The 24,780-nt window shown below is 42.1% G+C and overlaps 1 protein-coding gene and 4 non-coding genes across 7 annotated transcripts in view; 1 reads left to right on the top strand and 4 right to left on the bottom strand.

The window, feature by feature from the left end:
• Positions 1–16,788, top strand: part of PRSS12 (serine protease 12) — a 64,677-nt gene extending 47,889 nt beyond the window's left edge. For all 3 annotated transcript variants that reach the window (XM_050946347.1, XM_050946346.1, XM_050946345.1), the window contains 3 exons: positions 2,024–2,146; positions 10,969–11,249; positions 13,735–16,788. In XM_050946347.1, coding sequence (XP_050802304.1) covers positions 2,024–2,146; positions 10,969–11,249; positions 13,735–14,042 — 712 coding nt within the window. In that variant the 3' untranslated portion in view covers positions 14,043–16,788. The remainder of the gene's footprint in view (positions 1–2,023; positions 2,147–10,968; positions 11,250–13,734) is intronic.
• A 5,005-nt stretch (positions 16,789–21,793) lies between these two features.
• Positions 21,794–21,924, bottom strand: LOC127048573 (small nucleolar RNA SNORA24). The gene has a single exon (XR_007773747.1). It is a non-coding gene; the product is annotated as a small nucleolar RNA SNORA24 (small nucleolar RNA).
• A 552-nt stretch (positions 21,925–22,476) lies between these two features.
• LOC127048572 (small nucleolar RNA SNORA24) lies at positions 22,477–22,607 on the bottom strand. The gene has a single exon (XR_007773746.1). It is a non-coding gene; the product is annotated as a small nucleolar RNA SNORA24 (small nucleolar RNA).
• Positions 22,608–23,094: 487 nt separating this feature from the next.
• On the bottom strand, positions 23,095–23,225 carry LOC127048508 (small nucleolar RNA SNORA24). The gene has a single exon (XR_007773702.1). It is a non-coding gene; the product is annotated as a small nucleolar RNA SNORA24 (small nucleolar RNA).
• A 487-nt stretch (positions 23,226–23,712) lies between these two features.
• On the bottom strand, positions 23,713–23,843 carry LOC127048507 (small nucleolar RNA SNORA24). The gene has a single exon (XR_007773701.1). It is a non-coding gene; the product is annotated as a small nucleolar RNA SNORA24 (small nucleolar RNA).
• Positions 23,844–24,780: the final 937 nt, after the last annotated feature.

Genomic DNA, 24,780 nt, shown 5'->3' with positions numbered 1-24,780 from the left:
TATAAAGCCTTCATATAAAAATATGGTGTGTTCTCTTTAGAATACCATGCACACTATTAGTCACCCCATCTCCAAAAGGCTACTGCAGATCAGGAGAGGTTTTCAGAGAACAAAAATGATCCAGGAAAAAACTGACATATGCAGAGAGATTGAAAAGACTGGTATTGTGTACATTAGAAAGGAGACAAAGAAAGGGGATAAACATAAAAAATAATGAATGGTATACAGAAAGTAGATCAGGAACTTCTACCACAAGAACAAGGGGACAGAGTATGAAATTAAAAGGTGGGAAATTCAAAACCAATAAAAGGGAAATACTTTTTCACACAATGTGTTATTAGATTGTGGCACTTGGTGCTACAGGAAATCATTGAGGCAAAATATTTAACCAGATTCAAAAAGGGACTGGATATTATATGGATGTCAAGAATATCCAGAATCATCATAACTAAGGCTGCGAGTCTTTCAGAGAGGTCACGGAAGCCATGGATTCCATGACTTTCCAGGACTTTGGTGACTGCTGCAGCAGCTGGTGTGGTTGACCTGGTGGCCCCAGGCAACTGGTCCTGGGCGGTACCCCAGAGCAGCGGTCCAGGAGCAGCAGCGACACCCCGGGCTGCCCGTCTGGAGGAGCAGCAGCAGTGGTGGGGCCAGAGGCCACCTTTGGTCTGGAGCAGTGGTGGTGGGGCTATGGGCCGCCCCCCAGCCCAGAGGAGCAGTGGTGGGGCCACGGGTCATCCCCCGGCCACCCACCAGCCCAGAGTGGCGGTGGCAGGGCCCCCAGCTGCTCCTGCCTCTGGAGCAGCAGCAGGGCCCTTGGTTGCCCCCTACCCCCCGGAGCAGCAGCATCCCCCTCCATAGCAGGTAAGATTTAATTAGGGGCATTTTTAGTAACAATCATGGACAGGTCACTTAAAAGTCCTGGACAGGGACTTTTTGGTTGTTTCCCGTGACCTGTCCATGACTTTTACTAAAAATACCCATGACTAACTCGTAGCCTTAATCATAATTAATAAAAATTTTGAAAGGGATATCAAACCTCATGCTTCAGGTCTTAAGTCAATTTTTAACTATTAGAGACCAGGATGAGACCTATGTGAAGGGCAGATTACCCTGCTTTCCTCTGAAGCATCTGGTACTTGCTAGTGTCAGACACTGGACTAGATGGATAACTGCTCTGATCCTGTTTGTCAGTTCCTGTGTTGTAGTATTCCTATTCAAATGGATATTGGTTAAAATTAAACTAGCTGCTACTTATATTCTGGCTGCTGTTCTCTCTCTTCCCTTCTTGCTAGTTCTGTCCTTCTACAGAAAGATGTAAGAACTGAATCTTGTGATCCCACTATCAATTCCATCTTTAAAGGGTTGCAAATATGTATCCTTGATCTGCTAAATTGTTTGGATTTATCTTGAAAGATAATCACATGTGGAGAGATGAGATGAGGCTAATTTATGTATTTCTTGTTGTTTCTGCTTCTCCCTTAATCCCGTTGAAGATTTGTTTACATCCAGTCAAGGGCAGATGGGGCAGTTAGCATTAATGGGAACAGAAAAGCAGATTGGGAGTTTTTCATGGAACTCTCCCCACACTCCATTCCCAGATTTTTGGCGTGGTAGCCTTCTCCTCACAGTTGCATATTTTTATATGGTAACTATTAGAACTGCTTTACCTCTTCTCTCACTTGGATAATATTTGGTGGGGGACACAGATCGTATGTTTTTGGCATGAAGGATGTATTCTGAGAAGGGATGATTAAACTGATCCATAGTGGGATGAAGTGCTGAGAGCATTTGATGTCCAAGCAGCTGTAAACTAACCTTGAGGGGCGTTGAATGGTATTCTGAATGCTATACTAACATGATTAAATGGACTCCCAATTGTTACTCAGTAAATAATGTGTCTTAAGTTATTTAAACCAATGTAGCAATGGTGGGTCTACACTCAAGACAGCTTGCCAGTTACCATTACTCTTCCATTTTGCTTAGTATACTAAAAGACACGACTGATTTATTCTCTCTTTAGGGGCGGCTGGCCCTGGCAGGTTGCCCTCCGACTGAAATCATCTCATGGTGATGGAAGACTCTTATGTGGCGCCACACTCATCAGCAGCTGCTGGGTGCTCACTGCAGCACACTGTTTTAAGAGGTAGTACTGCATGATTAACAATGGGATACATTTCCAGTACCACTGCATTGCTACCTTTGTGAGGCCAGTGGGAATGATACAGAGGCAAAACCCCACTCTTGCCACCAGTATATTGAAAATTGTTCCCAAAGAAACTAAGACGTCTGTTTAAAAAAAAAAAAAGTTCTGTATTAACTCATATGTTAAAACTATTCTTACTCCCACATTCTAGCATTACACAGATTGCATTAATCACTCAACAGATTTATGTTCAGAGTTACACCATTTCCAGAGAAAACCTTTATAGAGAAAGCCTCAGACTTCTTTAGCATAATCACCTAAGCAACCTGGCCCCTCAGAACACCACAGTGTACAGGTCTCTGTTAACTTTGCAAGTTGAGGAGAGAACAACCAAGCAAACAAGTACATAGATCCTGTGTTATATTTTGATGTTCTGTTTGTTAAGGCACAGTCAGCTACGAAACTTAAGTGACAATTTTCCTGTAATGTTTTACAGACTAGTTGAGCTGATCTGAAAGACCCTCTCTTTGATCAAAACATTCTTCGTATTTTGTGGAATCTAAGGGAAAAGTAAATTTGCACCTTGCCCATGTCTGGATCTAATTAGTTTTTCTTATTCCTTCAGGCTGACAACTGCCTTACTCTGTGGTTTCTCAGTGTACAAGAATTAAGTATTTTGTAGCCATCTTAAGGATTTCCCCAGCACACTCAGGGAAGCTTTAAAACACCTTCAGCCAAATACAGGAGTGAGTCTAAGAGGCTCTTAGCTGCTGTAACTTGCACCTTCTTCCGGCCATTCAGCCTACTGTACAGTATGTTACACCACCTTCAGCTCCCTTCCACCCACTTACCACTTGATGGGTGACTAAAGCTCCCTTACAAAGCATCTCTGAATTGGCCTGTTCTATTTCACCACCTCCATTAAACTGTCATCTAACTTTTCTGTATTTATTCTCCCATTTTTGCTTTTTGTATACGTTTTTTCTTTTTTATGATCATCCTGCTCAGTTTCTTTTGTGGCAGCTCAATCCAATATTTGTAACATCACAGTTCATTGCCACTGAAGTTACTGCAATGTCACAAGTACTGATTTAAATAGGAAGGAGGTATAATAAACAGATATAATAAACAGCAGTGGAGAAAGCTTCATTTTGAGACCAACATCTTTCAGCAATGACTGGGAAAGAAATATAGAATAACTTCAAAATAATTATAAGGAAGTTGGCTAAAATTTGCCTAAGTGTGCTGAGAGCAATTTAACTTCAACCTTTGGCCCTTTCTCTTTCCTCACTTCCCACTAGAAAAGAGGCAGGAGATTGCTTTCATTAAAATGAATGGAAATTGGTACCTTTTTTTAGAGGCAGCTGCTCAACATCTTTTCATTTTCATGTTTCCAGCAGTCATGTGGGACTCTTCCTGGTAACTGTTCAAGCCTTAATGGCCAGACTTTGTTCATTAAGTCGCGGACTCTTTCCACTGAGATTCAAGCTGTTTTTGTTGTAGAAAATGAAAGTGCAAAGTCTTGGGTTTCTGTCATTAAAATAACTATAAACTGGCCTTTTCATGCCTGTTCATGAGTCCCATGGTAATAACTAAGGATGAAGGTTAGTACAGTATTTTAGAAAGACTTTTGATGGAGCATTTTATTTAAGGCTTGAAAACAAAGCACTCTCTCTCCTTCTCTCCTGTTATTGAAATCTTATCTAATAGTAATTTGTATATTTCACATTTTGGACACAAGGGAGCAGATTCTTTACCCCATCAGCACCCCACTAATGCACAGCAGAGAAGGCGGAAGACAGGAGCAAGCCAATTGTGGCTCCCTGATCCTCCACTCTCCAGAGTACCTATCACCTAATGCACATAACTGTAGTTGTGCACTGACTTAATTGTGCCTCAAAGTTGTTACTGAATACTTCTATGCTTATTGCATATTTTACTGAGCAAATGCAAGCAGGTTTTGGGGCCAAACTCTCGGTCTCTGATGCATAAAGCCTCAGTCTTTACAGTAAAAGGGGGATAATAAAGCTGACTTAAAAAGGCATAAGGGAAATCCCTGCCTGATATAGTCAGAATAGCCACACCTATGTCACTCACTATTTCCCTTCTCCAGCATAGTGGACATGTTGGAGAATGCTAGGAGACCAGAGAGCGTATGGCCAGAGTAGCCTGTGCTCTGGTAATCCCTGTTCAGCATAGCTGCCTCTTGGGGGCTGTTAAAAGCAGGCATCAGTTAGAATAGTCCTGTGGCTGCTCTCAGTTTGTGTCAGGGGCCAAACAGGATTGTGTGCATGCCAGGTCATTTTAAGCTGCCTTTGCCCCTCTCTCTGAGTTCTGTGCCAAGTGCAGTTCAGCCAAGCCTGGGAATCTGGGCCTTTTTGGGCAATAAGCACAAATCTATTCCCAAATTTCTTTGTGCCTAATGCAAGTAGTCAAGTGTTTATCTGTTTAAATGTAGTGTCACTAGTCCCCACCTCTCTGCAATGTACTAGGAAGGAGAGATGTCTTTACCTCCTTATAAGATATACTGTTGCTAAACAAGGACAAGACTGTGGCCAGATGCTTCTTGTGCATGTAAGAGGTGGAATATCCAGCATGTGGGCACAATTACAGCCTCTGGCCTCGTTGTATCTCAGGTGCTCCCTCATGCACCCTCTATGGCACAAACCACTACAGCAGAAGCAGGAGAGGAGATAGAACCATATACCACCCCCAGTGCCCCAGTACACATGTTCACAAGCTGGAGGAGCTGACCAGCACTCAAATGGAATACATCAAATCCCTTTAAGAGATATAGCAATGGATTCACTCCCTGTGTGCCAGGATGTTCCAACACAGAGCAGTGCTTAACTAGCAGAAATAAATCCAGTGCTGTTAATGAAAAGAAATAAGGATCGCGAAGTGCTTTTTAAACATTAATGAAGTAAATTTCCCCATGCCTCTGGGAAGTTAATATTAATCTCATTTTACAGATGGGGATACTGAGGCGCAGAGCAGCTCAATGCCTGGTGTCACACTGAAAGTTAATGTCAAAGTTGAGAATAGAACGAGGTCTTCCTCTATCTGTTAGACATGTCTGTCTCTTTTTTGTATTGGCCCTTGTGCAATGTTTAAATTTGGCAAAATGCGTAATTACATTCAGAGTCATTGGAAAGAACAAAAGATCATTGTCAACAGATCAAAGTCAATTCTGAGCAGTCTATACAGGACTTGTGTGAATGCCTGTGCACTGGAGTAGGGTAAATCAGTATTCAGACAGCTCATTTAGCCCTGGTTTAGCAGCACTGTAGCTAATTCACACTTCTGTGCATTTGTATGAGAAGATGCCTTTCTCACCCTGTTACATTTTATTGGAAATTACAGTTTGTTATTCAAATCAGCCTTCTTGAATCTCATGTTTTTTCACCATATTGCTAAAAATTAACAAGATCCATAACACAAGAAGCAAGCAGTGCGCAAACTAAGGAGAATGCAGTTCCTCTTGTTATGTGAGGAAGACGACCTTCAATAGGCAGGGGAAAGAGGACAAAGAGATAAGCAAGTTTCTCCTGCTAAATGTGTACCAGCTGAGACTCAACTGGCAGTATAGAGTCCAATATCAGAGATCATAAACTACTTTCCTTTCTGCGGTAGTACTGGTTTAGCAATCAGAAGAAACTTTTTAAAAATATTTTTTAAAATGAGGTTCTTATTAAACCTGTACTGAAGGAAGAAGGAAAGCAGTCTGATATCTGACATTAAGTCATATAGCTGGTGTCAGATATTTAGCACTATTTTGACCTCCAGCAGATTTCAAAATGTTGAATTCAGTGACAAACATTAGGGCACAAACTCAAATTTGTACACTATAATGTTGTGGACAAATCTATATCTACTGAAATGCAACTGTAACCTTTTAATTTAAAAAAAAATCCAGATTATACAAGATAAGAGGTTCCTCTCACCATTTGAAATTAGGTTAAATTTCCATTAGGTCACTGAAAATACATCTGAAAAGTATATAGTTGCACTCATTTGTATGCACAAAACCCTTATTTGAATATACAAAATGGGTGCATGGGTGGACAAACATCTGTTTGTGTAAAAAATGAGCATTTTCCCAAATAATTACCAGTATTACATGGGCAACTATTCAATGGTTTCATTCAAGCAGACAAAAGTATACCTAAAATTTGTATGCCTCTGACTGATACACTACGCCAGTGGCGGATATTACTTTTAATGCTAGTGACTTTGCATCTTTCTATCCTAATACCATAGGGACATTTAGACATATACTAATAAAATCACTTAAATAATGTTTTCTAACTTTTATCAAGGATTATCTGTGGCAGTATGTTGCTGTTTATAGGCTTCCATTGGGAATAGAGAGCTATTAATGGCAATGAGATCAGCAGTTAAAAATACAGGCAAAAATTAGTGGACTATCTAGCGTTGCGTAAGTGGCAAAGGAAAGAGCATCTTTTCCTAAATTGATTAGGCACACATACTGCGTGATTTGGTTTCCAGAGTGAGAATCAACCAAATGTTTATATATCGTCATAAAATTAAGAAATCTGAGCAGAGAAAACAAGTGAGAGGTCAAAAGAAAATAATATATATTCCATTTTTGTAGGTTGTGGTTGCATTTAAGTGAAAATATAATCATCTCTTATATTAGACCACACTTAAATGAGCCATTTAGTGTTACAAAGGAGAAATTCTGTATCAGTTTCCTTTCTAGATTCTTAGTTTCTTCAGTGAAAATTTAAAAAGTTGGCCAATATGTTGGTAACATCAGCCAAACTGTTATCCTGCGAGTATGTAAGCTCGCCCACTGGGAGAGGTGACACTGGAGGAAAAGTATTTGGCTGGCAACCTAATCCATTCCAGTGTCAGGACACTCTTTACATTCCAAGCATTACATCTGTTCTGTAAATAATCTCTGTAAGAGTGAAGGGAGACTGTGCTCAAACTGTGCAGCCTTAACCATTCAACTACCTTGACCTTGTCCAGCTTTGTGAGCTACATAGGGATAACTGCGGAGCTATTTCTTTGTCAGCGTGTAAAAATGTTTCTGAACAGGTATGTTTATTCCTGTTATGATAATTTCACAGATGAGAAGTAAGAAAGATGAAATGGAGTTTGACTTTGATAGTGTTCCAGTTGCAATGTACATCACTGTGGAGTGTTTTCCATTAACTTCAAGTGGGAACAAAATCAAAGCCTTATAAACAGAGTGTGAAAAGCCTCCAAGAAGTTTCATTACTATGGGTGTCATATACTAGCACTCAGCCTCAAGCATTTTCTTCTAAAATGAACTTGGCTCTGATTGACTTAAAGAGACCTTGATTTGGTAATGCCACATCTGATAGCCTTTTACTGAGTTTACCCTGCAACTGATACAGAAATCCTTAAGTCACTCTCCAGAAGGTACCATCATTACTTCTGCAGCCTATTATCCTATGCTTCTTATAGTGATCAGGCAGCAAAGACTACTCATGTGCTTACTGAATTACTTCTGCACCTTCATGCAGAGCTAGGCATACCATGATTAAACAAGGAAACAGATTCATTACATTGCTAAAATTTTCCGTATTTACAGGCATACTAGTGTTTTTCACTAATAAAGCACATGCTTATATGAATATTTAGGAGCACTTCGAGCGCTATAGATTTCAAGAAATATTGCTGAAAATATTTGCATACAACCTATGAAAATTTACCACCTTAGTCCATTTTTGGAGCTCATTTAACATACTTGTATATAAACAACAGTTTCTAACAACTTCCCTGGCAGCATTAGCAAACTAACAAACAAAAAAAGCAAACAAACCCCATAACCACTCTCAGGTTCTAGAGCCACAGCAATAGCCAAGATGTACCAAAAAATATGTTTACGTTTGTTATACAAGTCAAGAAGAATTGTGAAATAATATCAGAAAACAGACAGAACATGAAGCTATGTGAGGCAGGGACTCTGCTATTTAACACAATTAACCTATTGTAGCAGCATATATAAAAATTCAACTATACTCTGTGATCTCAAAGTGCTTTATGAAAGAGAGTAAAACAGATGGGGAAAATAAGGCACAGAAATAGACTTGTCCAGGCTCACATAGGAGGGGCAACAGTGAGAACTCAGGTCTCCTGATTCTCAACCTAGTACCTTATTGTGTTGGTACACATGATACACGTAATAGTTAACAGTTGCAGTAAAAAGGAAACGCAGGAAGAGATATCAGTGCTATCTGAGACCAGTGTAGAACTACACATCAGTGATATAATAAAATTAGAGTGTAAAGGTTTTTAAAAGACCAATTAGGCCTACTGCTTTAAAACTTAATTGTCACTCTAACTGCTTTTACTTAGTGTATAAGGCATTGAAATAAAGACAATAGTAACCTAGAAATCTGAATCAGCACACCTGAGACTAACCATTAACTCACATGCTGTATGTAGTGACTCAGTGCAGTCAATAGCCTTGCCCTGTTTAAAATAAAGTATCTGGTGATCCGGACATGGAAGAGTGGGATTCTTGGTGGGACTCTCAGAGCAGGAAATGGTTAGCATTACTGACAGGCAGCAGATGTCGGGGATTTTGACAGTTCTGCTTTGATGCAGAATTTTGGACTTCGCCACTGATGTCATAGTTCAGATGATGTATCATGCTCCAGAAACCAGTTGTGGCCTGATGGACTTTGTTATTGTGGAAAATCTCCTTCGAAGCAATACCAGAGTAAATAGGATATCTTAGGGCCCAATCCTGCTCCCACTGAAGTCAGTGGGAATTTTGTCGTTTATTTGAACAGGCACAGAACAAGGTCAAATAAGGTCAAATAGCACCTTTTATTACTGGAGAAACCATGAGGTGTTTAACAGTGAAGATTTAGAAACTTATTTTAAAATTTTCATTCTCTGGTGAGGTGCCTTAGAAATAAGATCAGGAAACAATCAAACATGGTAGAGAGGACCAAAAGCCTCTGAATCTACTGAAATAAGACATCAATAAAGGGAGTACTATTTTTTCCCTTCCTTTAATTGAAGGGATGCATTCCTATTGTTGCTGATGATTTTTGGCATTAGCATTAATACTCAGAATTCTCCAAGGCCACTCCCTAATGAAAATGGATCCACTGATAAGATATCAACAGATTGATGCTTTGTTGTCTAAATAGTAAGTTGAGTATTGCTAAAAAGATAGCCCCAAGACGTTTTGTTAAATACCTTTCCAATAAACCTAATAAATCCAAGCTGGAAAAAAAGAGGGGAAAATTCTTCATTAGTTTATTTTTCAGGGATGAGATTATTAAAGCTTCATGAATAGTATGTTCTGAACATGCAGACTCACATGTTAGTTTTTCTATAGTATTTTAAGAAAGATCTATGTAAATACAAGATCAGTTTTTACATCTCTGTAATCTTCAACTATTATGGGTCAACTGAATTTTTTTGTATTGTAATTTCCAGCCACAAAGGACGTTCAGTATGGTGGATAAGAGTATTTCAAAGAAAGAACAATATTAGTATTGTTAAGGAGGTTTTCTGTAAAAGACTTTTATGTTCAACAGTCATTACTTCATTTCTCCAGTATTATAAAGCAACCTTCACATAAAATGTAGAAAATACCTCATATTATATTGTTGCAATTTTAAATAATTCTTCCTGCTTAGTTAAAAATGTAATAAATAAATATATTGGGCCATATCCTGCGGGATTAAGTTTTTACCCAGGTTAAACTCCCCTTGAATTCCACAAGCAATACAAGCTTTTCTGGAGTAAGAACTGAATGAGGCCTGTAGAATTTGACCCTATAACATGTCATTTTATAGGGGAAGGCCAGGAAAGAAGCCTGAATTTAGAATTAGAGCTGGTCAGGAAATTTTTTATTAAATTATTTTTTCATCAGAAAATGCTGATCTGTTGCAACTTTTCCTGGGAACGGATTAGTTTTGACTAAACTTGCGTCAGGAAAGTTTCTCAGGTCCAGGATGGAATTTCTGCTCAAAACCAGAGAAAGAAATCCCAGAATAGCTGATGACCTGGTAATTAGGGTTACACATCTGGGATGTGGGAGACATAAATTCAAGTCCCTGCCCTGCCTTATTTAGAGAGGGACTTGACCCTAGGTTTCTCACATTCTAGCTGTGTCCCTTAATCACCAGCTATCTTGGGTAGATATTTCTCTCCATCAATCAAAATATTTTCAAAAGTTTGTTACAGGAACAGGAAAATATTTGAAATCTCAAAAGTTTTTTGCAGGACAAGAAAATCTTTTCCTGCCCAGCTCTAATTATAACAGATATTCAGTTATAGACTCATAGACTTTAAGGTCAGAAGGGACCATTATGATCATCTAGTCTGACCTCCTGCACAACATGGGCCACAGAATCTCACCTACCCACTCCTGTATCAAACCTGTGCCTGAGCCACTGAAGTCCTAAAATCATGGTTTAAAGACTTCAAGGTGCAGAGAATCTTCCAGCAAGTGACCCGTGCTCCACGCTGCAGAGGAAGGCGAAAACCCCCCAGGGCTTCTGCCAATCTGCTCTGAAGGAAAATTCCTTCCTGACCCCAAATATGGTGATCAGCTAAACCCTGAACATGTGGGCAAGACTCACCAGCCAGACACCCAGGAAAGAATTCAGCTCCCACCCCATCTAATATCCCATCACAAGCCTTTGGGCATATTTACTGCTAGTAGTAGAGATAATTGGGTTTACCACTAATAAAACTACTTTGGTGGTGTCATCTATATGATTAGTAAAGAGATGCTTTGGTCACAGTTGTTTGTCTATTTAGGTTGTGAATTTGTGTGATATGAGCCCTGATCTCATTCTCAGGTATGGCAACAACACTAGGAACTATATCGTACGAGTTGGAGATTATCACACATTGGTTCCTGAGGAGTATGAGCAGAAAATTGGAGTCCAACAGATCATGCTGCACAAAGAATACAGGCCTGACAGCAACGACTATGATATTGCACTAGTGAGGTTGCAGGGACCAGAAGAACAGTGTGCCAGATTCAGCACCCATGTCTTACCTGCATGTTTGCCACTGAGGCGAGAGAGGCCACAGAAAACTGCCCCCAACTGTTATATCACTGGGTGGGGTGACACAGGTAAGAGTGATTTGTATATTAAATACACCCAAATTTTCCTCTGCCTCACCCACAATAAAGATTTGGACTACTTCTTAAACAATCAGTTGTTCAATTTACTATTTCTAATATTCACAGTGGAATAACCGTACCAGGTTCCCTCATTTTAAAATAGGATAAAAGCTTTTGTTTGTTCTCCCCATCCTACCCTCCATCATTATAGAGGAATAAAAGCACTAGTTTCTTTTAATTTAGTTTGTGCTTATAACGTTGTCTCTTCACTCTCCCAGACTGCAGGATTAATTACATAAACGGTACTGTTAAATCATCCACTCACTCCTACAGCCTCCCATCAAAAATCACATTCACAATTCTTTAAAAACACAATACCACCTCTGCCAAATTCAGGCTTATTAATGAGGACCAGAAATGCTTATACTAATTTATTTAAATAACACCAGGATGTCAAATGAAAAATGGCCACAGCACATGTGTAATGCAGAATCCAGCACACTTTCTTTCTCCTCTATTGCTGCCACTGCCATTTTCCAAATCCCAAATTTCAGCAGCTAGATTTGGATGAAAGAAAATCCTACTAAAGATGCAGGGGAGGTAAAACACTTCTACAATCAGATTTTTGGATACCTAGCAGGTCCTGTTACTTTATTGAGTGTGGATAGGAGTTTCTTCTCCAGAAGGCTCAGTTCCTTTGTAAATTAATAACTATGTTTTACTTTTATGTTTTTATTGGGTTCATGACAGTGCAAAAAGAAGACAACTTCTTATCTTTTAGTCTTCTGACTCATTAAAACTGGCAAGAAAATGTGGTTAAATATCAGTTCTTTCTTTTTACATTCATTAATCTGTGTGCATGTATGCGCAGATATCTATGAGAGCATACTGAAAATACGGAGAACTAAAAACTGGGAAGAAAGGTTTCAAGTACTGTATGTTTTGCCAAAAAAATACACCTCTTAGCGTTTTATTTAATTCACTGTATAACAGCTCTGAAGTAGTACCACTTAGATTAGAACTTCTATTTAAATGGAAATATTAGCTACTTCAAAACTTACTTTAAATGCAATAAATTACATCACTGCAACATTTACTGAGATTTTAAATGTTCTCTGCAATCAAGTTGTTATACAAAGATAATTAAGGATTTTTTTTAAAAACAAAAAATGCTGCTTTTGTCACTTTTTTCAGCTGAGGGAGAATCATGAGGCACGAGATGAGTTTTTATGATGTGTTACAGAAAAAAATATTCAAATGACTTAAAATATGGAATCTTGCTTGGACCTCTACTTCTAAAGTGAAATAACCATTTGGGGTATTCCAAAAATTCTCCCATGTATATATATTTACATAAAATAAATCTTTTGAAGTTAGTTGAATTTGAAGATTTGCCACTACTTACTGCACCAAACATTAAAAAATGTTCATCCTACATGACAATGTAGTTCCTTCTGAATGAACTTTACTGGAGACAAATATTTTGTTTTGACAAAAGGAGACTGAAAATATGTTGAAACAACATTGAGATTTGAGACAGAACTTTTAATTAAGTTTAATTAAGAACTTTTGTTTATGAAAGGTGCTTGATCAGGGGTCGGCAACCTCTGGCATGCAGCTCGCCAGGGTAAGCACCCTGCTGGGCCAGGCCAGTTTGTTTACCTGCCGCTTCTGTAGGTTCGGCCAATCGCGGCTCCCACTGGCCATGGTTCACCGTTCCAGGCCAATGGGGGTGGCTGGAAGCTGTAGCCTGCACATCCCTTGGCCTGCGCAACTTCCCGCAGCCTCCACTGGCCTGGAGTGGCGAACCACGGCCAGTGGGAGCCATGATCAACCGAGTGGGCTGGTTTGTCTACCTGCCTGTGGACGCGGCAGGTAAACAAACTGGCCCGGCCCACCAGGGTGCTTACTGTGTGCCAGAGGTTGCTGACCCCTGTGCTAGACTGACAACTCTGGAGTCTATTTATGCAGTAGCAGTGCTAACTTCTCTACCATGTCTCTCAATTCTAACCTTCAGGAATCATTTCTTGGGAGAACAGGGTAGAATGGTCTCATTGACTTTAATTTCTCAGAGAGACTATCACATAGTGATGGTAATTTTTTGTAAGAGCAGATTCATAGTTGGCCAACTGTTTACTAGGAACCAGACTGAAAGCATGAACTCATTTGATATTTTAACACCTAGCAGCCCCATAGCCATTAAACCACTACATTTAAGTATTATAGCTTATATTTTTGTAGAATCAATTACCTAAAATATAACAAAAAAAATCCTGTCTTGTGAAGTATCTGTGATACAAGTACTGCTAAACCAAATGTCTTACTTACAATTTGCAGTCTATTGAGGGAGTTGAGGTATGCATCCTTTTCACTTTTACTTAATGTTGTAACATTGTATAGCAATATTTAAGCCACATTAGTAAATTCAGTGAAATCATACCTGATTTGGTGATCATAAATATCTTAATGCGTGTTATTTGGTCTTTCTTTGCAGGAAGGGCCTATTCAAGAACATTACAACAAGCTGCCATCTCCCTGCTTCCTAAGAGACGTTGTGAAGAGCGTTATAAGAGAAGGTTCACAGGGAGGATGCTCTGTGCTGGAAACCTCCAAGAACAGAAACATGTGGACAGTTGTCAGGGAGACAGTGGTGGACCACTCATGTGTGAACGTCCAGGGGAAAGTTGGGTTGTGTATGGGGTGACTTCCTGGGGTTACGGCTGTGGAATGAAAGACTCTCCAGGTGTCTACACCAAAGTCTCTTCCTTTGTACCCTGGATAAAAAGTGTGACCAAACTGTGATCATCCCGACTCAAACAGTAAAAGGAAGTTTCTGAGTTAGATGAGGCAGCTTGAACAGCACAGCCAATGCACAGCTGGGGCCCACACTGGGTAGGAAATGGACACATTCTTCTGTTTTGCATGTTTTTATTTTTGTTGAATCAAGGATGCATATTCACACTATTTGTACAGTTAGATTAATGTGCAATTTCCCTCATGTTGAGCAAAAGTTTATATTTGCATGGGAAAATGCAATATACATAAGATTGGAGGGGAAAAGGGGCCAACATTTTACTCCAATATTGGATTGGGACAATTTCAGAGTTCAATATACTAGTTATGCCCCACAGGAAGACTGCACTGGCATTTATGCTTCAGGTTCCTCCGAGAATTACTTATAATCCTCACTTCCAGACTAACCTACTTTGTTTGATGGTTGCCCCACTTAGAACTCCTCTAATCTTAAAAAAGGCATTGTCTTTCTATTCTCATGTATGTTTCAGGTATAAGCACAGCACAGGCTTTGCATGCACAGGTCGCATTTGTCCCTGGATCATTCTAAGTAACACAGTAGGTCTACACCCTTCAGTAGAGCAGATTGATTGCAAGACCTGCCAATAATTAAAACCCAATTCTTCAGAACAAATGTCCACACAGATTAGCGTCCCCCACACTCTCCAAATAATGCACAATGTCCAAGAACAACTGGTCAATGCAGTGGGGTAGAGTAAAATTCCGGCAAATAATGTGCCCTGTACACCCACAGGTGCCAGATTAAAAAAAAAAGGGGGCGGGGGAGATAGCAGTGTATTTGAATTTCAGAAACACAGAATATCTTCCTTTAAAGAAATGCCAAAAAACACGTTATTTTTGATGGGAATTACATTGTCCTATCCTGACATCCACTAAAAACTGTGGATGCACAAAAAGCACTGGCCTAAAGGAGATAGGATAATCCAAAAATTTTCCTTGAATAAAAATGAAGGTTACTTACCTATAATAGTTCTTTGAGATGGGTCTGCATATTCACACTTAAAGGTACTCCACACTTATAGGTACTCACTGCCTTTTGGTGCCTTACAGCAAACACCTGTTCCAACAGTGTGAGCTAGAGCAGTGTTTCCCAGCTGGTGTGCCAGAGCACACTGATATGCCACCCTCGTCAAACAAGTGTGCCACGGAATTTTTTGAACAAGTACATGTGAGGACCTGGGGGAAAGCCACCTTCTAGTTGGCTGTCTCCCTCGCTGCCCAGCCTCCTCCAGGGATGGAGCAACCAACCAGAGCTCAATGTCCCTCCTCTGTGTGAGCAAGGGATTGGCTTCTCTGTCCCTCCCCTTCCCCGCTGTAGCCACCAGTTGGGGGGGAAGAGCCCCTGAAGCTCGAGGGGTGCCCTGGCAAAGAAAATGTTGGGAACCACTGAGCCAGGGTGCTCTTGTATCCCCCACCCTTCCCATCAGCATCACAATGCACTGTGAGCGAGGCTATAAGGGGTGGAATGCCCTCACCACCTCAGTTCCTTCCACTGCAAAGCAAGAGACAGAATAACAATGACTCTGTCAGAGAAGGGAAGGTAGGAGGCATGAATATGCAGACCCATCTTGAAGAACTCCAAATACAAGTAAGTAACCTTCATTTCTTTGAGTGGTTCTGCATATTCTCACTTAAGGGATAGACCGATAAGTAGTGCTGAAACTAACATGGGGGCAGGGACAGATTCCTAGTTGAATAGACTGAGGCGCTGCCTTGCCAAATCTGGCATCCAGGCTAGAAGCCAAGTCCAGAGCATAGTGCTAGGTGAAAGTATACACCTAAGTCCATGTTGCAGCTTTGCAAGATTTCAGCATCTGGCACCTGCCTAAGACAAAGGAAGTAGCCACAGCTGTAATGAAATGTAGCTGGATTGCAGCAGGCATAGGGACGTTTGCCAATGTGTAGAACTCAGCAGTACATTGTTTAATCCACTGACAACTATCTTGTCCTTACGAAAAGAAGTAATAAAAAAGTGAGTCAGCCACAAGGGCTTTCAATTCACTTACTCTCCTGGCTGATGCAATGGCAATAATGAAAACTGCACAGGCAAACTGCTCAAGAGTGGACACATTCAGAGTCCATTCATGCACACCCACTGTAGGTCCAGTCTGGCAGCTACATAATACCAATACCTGCAACATATTTCTTTGCAGATATTTCATCCAATTCCTAATCAGCTTGTTCACATTAAATTTATGACATGAGAAAAAAAATTAGAGCCTAAAGCTGTATGACTGCAGGTTAGTCCTTTCAAATTCTAAGATTTTTCTTTTCAAAATGTATGACTAAAAAATAACAAAATAGCCAGTTTTCATAGACCTGTACCCCCCAAAAAGCATTCATTTGTTTCCTCGGCTGATTCTCTACTATTCTCAAGACTATAGAAACCTATGATTAAACACTATAAAAAGTATTTCAGTGAAAAATGCAACCCTTATTGATGTGGCAATACAAGTATTAATTACACAAAATTATTTATTAGTCCATAAGAAACAGTCACTACGTTATAACATTGTTATACTAACCTTCCTTTGTTAGTGGTCCCAAAATTATTCAAGATACACAAACACGAAACTTGTGCTATTTCTAGGATAAATGGGATGCACATTAAGGGCATTCTAAACTGTTATACACAAATATTTTCTTTGTTCATGACATCTTTGACAAACGATCACTTTTTAAAAGATGTAATGAAACCTTTGTGGGCCAAGGAACATTCAAAAGTGTGAAAATGTGGCAGTTCTGTGTCACCACATTATGATTGTACAATATTGTGACAAGTAACCAGTATTTAATGGTATATGTTTCCCTTCCCTATCCTGGGAATTCCAGTTGTGACAATGTGTTGTGGCCTTGTGTGCACAAAATGCAATGCTTGTAGTAATGTATGATAGATGTGTAACTGTGTGTTACACTCATGTCTGTATGTCATGTACACGTCCAGTTCTATTACTGTTACCCAATTACACACCTTCGTTAGCATGCAAAAGAGTTGTGGCAATATTGTAGACTCCCTATATGTGATGTAATTCTTATTCAGACTTGGCCCTTAATTTAATGGCAATTAATGTTTTAAAGGGCCATACCCAATTTAAACATCTTGTTGGAATTGGTGCTATATTAGTATAATCAGGTGCTTTTATACAGTATTGGTACAACTTTCTGTGATTTTGCACTATTTGGATAACATAAAACAAATGCAAATAAATATATTGAGTTCAACATCTGGAGAGCCTACTATTATGTGAAACAATCAGCCGATGCAATCTAAAAGTTAACGTTTCATTGCTTACATACACAAATCTTTTTTGTTTAAAATAACTAAAGTGAATCTACTGAATGAAAGGGAAGAAAATTTAACAAAAAAATCTGTATCATAGAACCCTTGCCATACATGGTGCATTGATTTGAGAATTTTGTAGTGAAGTAGAGACTATACAGCACAATAAGCTAGGAAAGAAAGGTGTTAGGAGTGGGGATGTGGAATTGTCTGATTTTCAGAACCTGAATCACCAAGGATCAGATCTGGAGAATTTAAGAAAAGTCATCATGTAGCAGAGTAGTATCCATTTAGATTTCCTAGCAGTCCATTAGTTTTTTGCTTACTGGGCTCTTTTCATGAGAAGCTTGACTTCGGTAATTAACTAGATCAGCAATTCCACATACCCCTGGGGCTGTGTGAGGGTACTGCAGGGGATCTATGGGCCCTGATCAACTCTTCCCCCTCCCTCCCAGCACCTCCTGCATGCTGACTGCAGGAGACAGTGGGAAAAAGCTGAAGGAGCAGGGATGGCACACACTTAGGAGAAGGAAGAGAAGGAGCAGCGGTGGGGCTTCGGGAAAGGGGTGAAATGGGGGCAGGGCTTGGGGGTGAGCAGCAGGTTTGGGGGTCGGCAAAATTTTTTATATCAAAATGGGGTTCCTTGGGTTGCTAGTTTGAGAATCACTGAACTAGATTTTAAAATGTTGCACTAAAACTTTTATCCAGATAACATGCCTTTTTTATTATCTAAAGTAAATGGAGTTGTCTTACGTTTTACTATATCTTTTTTCAGTGAACCTGTATAGTGTGAACTGGTATAATAAAAGCTGCCACATTTGTTGGAACCCTTCTTCACAGGTTAAAGTCAACATATATAATCCAGTGAATAATTTATGTGCAAACTTTAATACAGGAAGTGTGTCACACTATATTTAATCAGTTTACAATGGTATGAATTTTAATAGGTGGAAAAGTGTACTTTGAAGAATTTTGTGAATCAGTTGTCTCCAAAGCCTTTCATATCCAGACAAGTTTTCCTTTAGGGAATAACCACTGAGTGGAATTTTCTTCTGGAATCTAACATGAACCAGCTAAACAAGTCTTGATATATTGATAGAAATTAAGAAACAATAGACTCGAGATAAATACCTCTGCCAATGCAGGATTGCTAACTACAATATACTCTCCAATGTTTTGCACACTTTTGGTCTAACTATTTTTAACTCTTGAGTTAAAAATATGAGAACCTTGTCTCTATGGCTATGAAATGGAATAATAATGCATCATTAGCATAAGCAATGGTGGAAGCCACAGACAAGACTTAGGGCATTTTATCACAGCGGATGAGATTAGTAACAAACCCCTGAAAGATATATATGTATCCTAGTTTCCATCACTGGTTTTGCTAGTGAGAACATTTATTCCCAGATGGAAGAACAAATGCTTTTAAGGGATTTGTTTAGTTGGAGAGCATTCTATTTGACCTAGCATAGTTATGTATATTTAAACTGATTGTGAAAAACTGAGTTCAAAACTCATGATTAGGAATCCAAACAAACTTAACCACCCTTCTGCTAAATTTAAAATTAAAGTAGCAAATTAACAGTTACAGACACCCATGTTTAAAGCTTGTTTTCTTTATGAGATGTTAGTGCATTGCTCAAACACAAAGTGAGGAGTAACTGAAGGACCACTAGCATTTATATGACAGATGTGCTACTTTACTGAGCATACTTAAATGGCCTTTGGTAAAGCTTTAAAAAAACAGAAGTTTAATAACCAATAATTTGGTGTGTTCTGCTTTTTAAAAGTAACTACTGGAGAACATTTCAGTACAGTGATATCTGTTCAACCAAGCTTTTCAGTTATCTGTTGGGAAAGCTTTAGTTTGAATGCAGATATTCAAAAGAATGCCTTTCAGTAAAAGGCACATTGTTTCCCTTCCTCAAAAGACATATGTAAAACTCTCCTCTTGTTATGGGGATTTAAAAACAGAAAATTGTAGCTCATTACATCTAAAGACTTAACAATGCATTAATAATGACAAAACCCATTTCCTGAATTATCTAGGTGAACCTCCTTGAAATCTAAAAGAGAAATACTTGACTATTTAAGAGCTTAATATTAGTTATCCTTTGATGTGTTTCACATGTATGATAAATTACAAGCAGCTAAGTATTCTCCTTCAGTTGTTTAATACCTACTATCGGCCTGGAATGGTGCTCAACTACTGTTCAGAAATTCTCATAGAAGTCTGTTTAACCACAACATACCATGTTCTTCATGACTTATGTCATTCTGTAAAGTTTCAAAATAACCTTGGCAGGCATTGGCACATTCAGTTTTCTGGAAGTATCCTGCACCAATGAGCTGCATTAGGTCAAGTTTACACTATAAACTTTTACTACATCATAGCTACAACAGTGTGGGGTGATCCAGTATGATCTGAGAACACAGTTGTGCTGGCTCAAGTCCTTACCACAGACAGCACCAAAACTATGCTTTTGCCAGTATAAACTGTATACTGGCGTATCTATACTGACACAGCACTCCTTGTGTAGATATGGCCCTACATGGCAGTAGCTCTAAAAAAGGAAGTATGACACGTGCAATAAGAATATACAGGAAGTTGTGTAATCAATGTATTTTCTTCAAATGGCCTAGTACTTTTGTGAATGTAATACTTCAAATATCTGTAGTGGTGTGGTTCTCCTGCTAGAGTTAGCAAGGACTATTAATTTCTGAGACAAGAATTGTGGCTGTTCTGAAGAGTGACAGTTTCACTTGTTCTTTCTAATTTCACTTCTTTAACAAATGTAGCACATGATCTCAAGTTATTTGTCCAATATTTGGATTATAAATAGTCAGTGAAATCAATTCAACAAGAATTTGGGGGTGTTGTAAAATTAAGTCATACTTTTATAATTAGTTTTTTGCAGGAGAAAGAAATTACATGTCTGTATATACATATTTATACAGGGGGAGGAAGGGAGATGAAGAAAAAATGATTTTTGCAGCAGGAGCTTTAGAAACTCTTTTGCTTTTGTGCTAGCAACCCTCTTAGTTGCTGGACTGCCAGCCACACTGCCGCATCAAGTCAGCTGGCATGGAAGTCTAAAGGCAATGCACTGCAGCTTCCAGGAGGCTGTATGCAGAACTATGAAAAGACACTTTTAAAAGCACAGTCTTCATGAACGAAAGGGCATCTCAAGTTTTTAGGACCCATCCAAAAAACTCCAATTTTCACTACCCACATCCAAACCAGATTTTGGCATTTATTAGACAGGTCTTTTAACACTTGCTCATTTGCTGGCTGGCTGCAGCCTCTCTTGGGTTGGGTTATGTTGCACCACTTTCCAAAGCAAATAGTACAATTTTCCCTGCTGGCTCTCCTTCCAATCAGCAACCAAAAGGGTTGATTTATTTTAAATGGCCCTTGGGCAAACTTGTTTTACTTCAAGTTTCTACAAGTCTGGCTGTGTTGTTTACTACACCTTCTTCAAAGTCCTCACAACTTAGGAATGTTTGTCCTGCAAAAAACAGAGTTTGAAGTAATTGAAAGTGCTTCCAACAACAAAGATTAAAAGACTATCACTACATCCTATGGCATACTTACAGGCAATTTTGAAGCTTACAATCAAATTAGATAAATACAGTTATCTTGCTGGATTGACTAGAAAGTAAGTAATTTTGCACTACTGGATTTTGTTAAGATGTTTTGTTGTGCCAGCCAGTTTCAAGTATTAAAAGTAGTCCTGAAGCAACAAAATTTGGGTATGTTTCTAAAAGTCTCCCAAGTTTCAGGTCACCTGTATTAATCAGTCTGAAAAAAAAACAAACCACACAGTAGCCTTTTTAATCACACAGATGTTTATTTGTAATACATATAAGAAACATCCAATAAGTCAAAACACATACAAAAAAAGCAGCATATTTAGGCTCCCACTGAAGTGACAGGAAATGGCTAAAATATAACTAAAACGTGAACAAGGCTATTCCTTTGAGTAAGAAAGACACGATGAGCATTAATAGCTAAATGCAATCTTATCAAACAATTTTTATATAGACTTAGCTTTTAATTTCCTCAGTTTTTATCGACTTCTATTCCAAATTATTTATTTTATCATGGTTCAGATTTTTGTTTCAGCCTGCACTTGACTAGGATACACATTCCAAACCACCACACCGTGGAACAGTTAAGTCTAACCCAGTTGTTTTAACACCACCCACAACACTGGGCAAATCAGTTTCAGCCTTAACCCCAGATCAAGCAGGCTTTTTTGTTTTTGTTTTTAAATTATTACAAGACTTCATCTCAGCCTGGAGCCCAGATTTAAAGCAAAGCACGTACCTGGAACAGGTGGCTGCTCTGAGTCTCAAGTCTGCAAAGTCCCTGGAAAAGAGCACAGAGAAGAAAGAGTGAGGACCGCTGGGCTCCAGCAGTCAGGCACATTACTGCCAAGGATGCACATAACACACGTGTTACTTGCTCCAGTCAGATACTTTCACCAATTAGATAATGAAAGCTTTGCCAAAAAGCAAGATACTGCTCTTCCATGGCTAGGAAGGGAGGCTGCCACAGGAGACAGGTCCCAGGGATTCATGGACTGATCCTAACAGCGACACTGAGACAATCCCACCCTACGCACACGTGGGGCCGGGACCAGGCCCAGGGCGGGTTCCAGCCGCCACACGGACTCGACACTCCTGCTGCTGGCGGCAGGCAGGAGAGTGCGGAGGCGGCCGGTGCCAGAGCAGCGGCCACAGGGCCTGACTTGCTCCCGACCCCTCGGAGGAGACGGGAGTGGATAGTGCGGTGTGGGCCCCGGAATTCAATCTCTCCCTCCTCCCGCATGATGGCTCCTACCTGCTGCATCCCGCTCCCACCGGCAGCGGCTCCACTGCGGTCCGGTCTCCACCTGCAGGGACACAATGAGCCACGTTACCGGAAAGGTGGTGGTGGTCCTCTCCCCCATCGCCTCTGGCCGCAGCAGGCGGGAGAGCGCGGAGGCGGCCGGTGCCAGAGCACGTACCTGGCAACAGATGGCTGCTCTGAGTCTCAAGTCTGCAAAGTCCCTGGAAAAGAGCACAGAGAAGAAAGAGTGAGGACCGCTGGCCTCCAGCAGTCAGGCACATTACTGCCCAGGCTGGACATGACACACGTGTTACTTGCTCCAGTCAGATACTTTCACCAATTAGATAGTGAAAGCTTTGCCAAAAAGCAAGACGCTGCTCTTCCATGGCTAGGAAGGGAGGCTGCCACAGGAGACAGGTCCCAGGGATTCATGGACTGATCCTAACGGCGACACTGAGACGATCCCACCCTACGCACACGCGGCATGCGGGAGAGCGTGGAGGCGGCCGGTGCCAGAGCAGCGGCCGCAGGGCCTGACTCGCTCCCGACCCCTCGGAGGAGACGGAAGTGGATAGTGCAGTGCGGGCCCCGGAACTCAATCCCTCCCTCCTCCCGCGTGACAGCTCCTACCTGCTGCATCCCGCTCCCTCCGGCAGCGGCTCCACTGCGGTCCGGTCTCCACCTGCAGGGACACAATGAACCACGTTACCGGAAAGGTGGTGGTGGTCCCCTCCCCCATCATCTCTGGCCGCAGCAGGCGGGAGAGCGCGGAGGCGGCCGGTGCCAGAGCACGTACCTGGCAACAGATGGCTACTCTGAGTCTCAAGTCTGCAAAGTCCCTGGAAAAGGGCACAGAGAAGAAAGAGTGAGGACCACTGGGCTCCAGCAGTCAGGGACATTACTGCCCAGGCTGGACATGACACATGTGTTACTTGCTCCAGTCAGATACTTTCACCAATTAGATAGTGAAAGCTTTGCCAAAAAGCAAGATGCTGCTCTTCCATGATTAGGAAGGGAGGCTGCCACAGGAGACAGGTCCCAGGGATTCATGGACTGATCCTAACGGCGACACTGAGATGATCCCACCCTACGCACACGCGGCACGCGGGAGAGCGCGGAGGTGGCCGGTGCCTGAGCAGTGGCCGCAGGGCCTGACTCGCTCCCAACCCCTCGGAGGAGACAGAAGTGGATAGTGCGGTGCGGGCCCCAGAACTCAATCCCTCCCTCCTCCCGCGTGACAGCTCCTACCTGCTGCATACCGCTCCCACTGGCAGCAGCTCCACTGCGGTCCGGTCCCCACCTGCAGGGACACAATGAGCCACGTTACCGGAAAGGCGGTGGCGGTCCCCTCCCCCATCGCCTCTGGCCGCAGCAGGCAGGAGAGCATGGAGGCGGCCGGTGCCAGAGCACGTACCTGGCAACAGATGGCTGCTCTGAGTCTCAAGTCTGCAAAGTCCCTGGAAAAGAGCACAGAGAAGAAAGAGTGAGGACCGCTGGGCTCCAGCAGTCAGGCACATTACTGCCCAGGCTGGACATGACACACGTGTTACTTGCTCCAGTCAGATACTCTCACCAATTAGATAGTGAAAGCTTTGCCAAAAAGCAAGACGCTGCTCTTCCATGGCTAGGAAGGGAGGCTGCCACAGGAGACAGGTCCCAGGGATTCATGGACTGATCCTAACGGCGACACTGAGACGATCCCACCCTACGCACACGCGGCATGCGGGAGAGCGTGGAGGCGGCCGGTGCCAGAGCAGCGGCCGCAGGGCCTGACTCGCTCCCGACCCCTCGGAGGAGACGGAAGTGGATAGTGCGGTGCGGGCCCCGGAACTCAATCCCTCCCTCCTCCCGCGTGACGGCTCCTACCTGCTGCATCCCGCTCCCACTGGCAGCAGCTCCACTGCGGTCCGGTCTCCACCTGCAGGGACACAATGAGCCACGTTACCGGAAAGGCGGTGGCGGTCCCCTGCCCCATCGCCTCTGGCCGCGGCACCAGCATCCCCCCGGCGCCACGTTCTCCTCTGAGCCTCCCGCGCGCTCGGGCTGGGGGGAGGGGAGCACCCACGCGCCAGGCCTCAGCCAGGGGGGGCGCGCGCCAAGCAGAGCGGCAGAAGCGTTTAGCCCCGTGGCTGGGAGCGAGGCGGGGCCCGTTCTCCGGCGCGCAGGAAACCAGGCCCCCGTTCCCACCACCACCACGACCGGCTACTGCTGCCCCTCCGCACCCGCCACGAGGCTGTCTGTAGCCAAGACAGCAACCCCGCCCCTTCCGGTAAGGCGTACTTCCGGCGTGGGTGAGGGGCGTGGCTACGCATTGGCGCGAGTTCCCCCTTGCCCGTGGTGCAACTGCGCAGGTGCAGGTTGCCTTGTAGTGCCGCGAGATGAGGGAGCGCGGGAGGAAGGGCCCGGGTTGTTCCGTGTCAAGCGCGCTGCGCTGCTGGGCCCACGGTTACTAACCTGCCCTGATCCGCGTGGGGCCGCAGCCGGGGAGGTCACTGCCTCGTGCTCTGGGCACCGTTACCTGAACGTTACTGATACACAGGCTGCCCCCGAATTCCATCGTGTGTGTGTGTGTGTGGGGGGGGGGGTGTATGTGTGTGTGTGTGTGTGTA

The sequence above is a fragment of the Gopherus flavomarginatus genome, chromosome 3, assembly GCF_025201925.1.
Source record: "Gopherus flavomarginatus isolate rGopFla2 chromosome 3, rGopFla2.mat.asm, whole genome shotgun sequence".
NCBI classification, from domain to species: domain Eukaryota; kingdom Metazoa; phylum Chordata; order Testudines; family Testudinidae; genus Gopherus; species Gopherus flavomarginatus.
The sequence above is the reverse complement of the archived record's forward strand: the minus strand, read 5'-3'. Positions and strand labels throughout refer to the sequence as shown.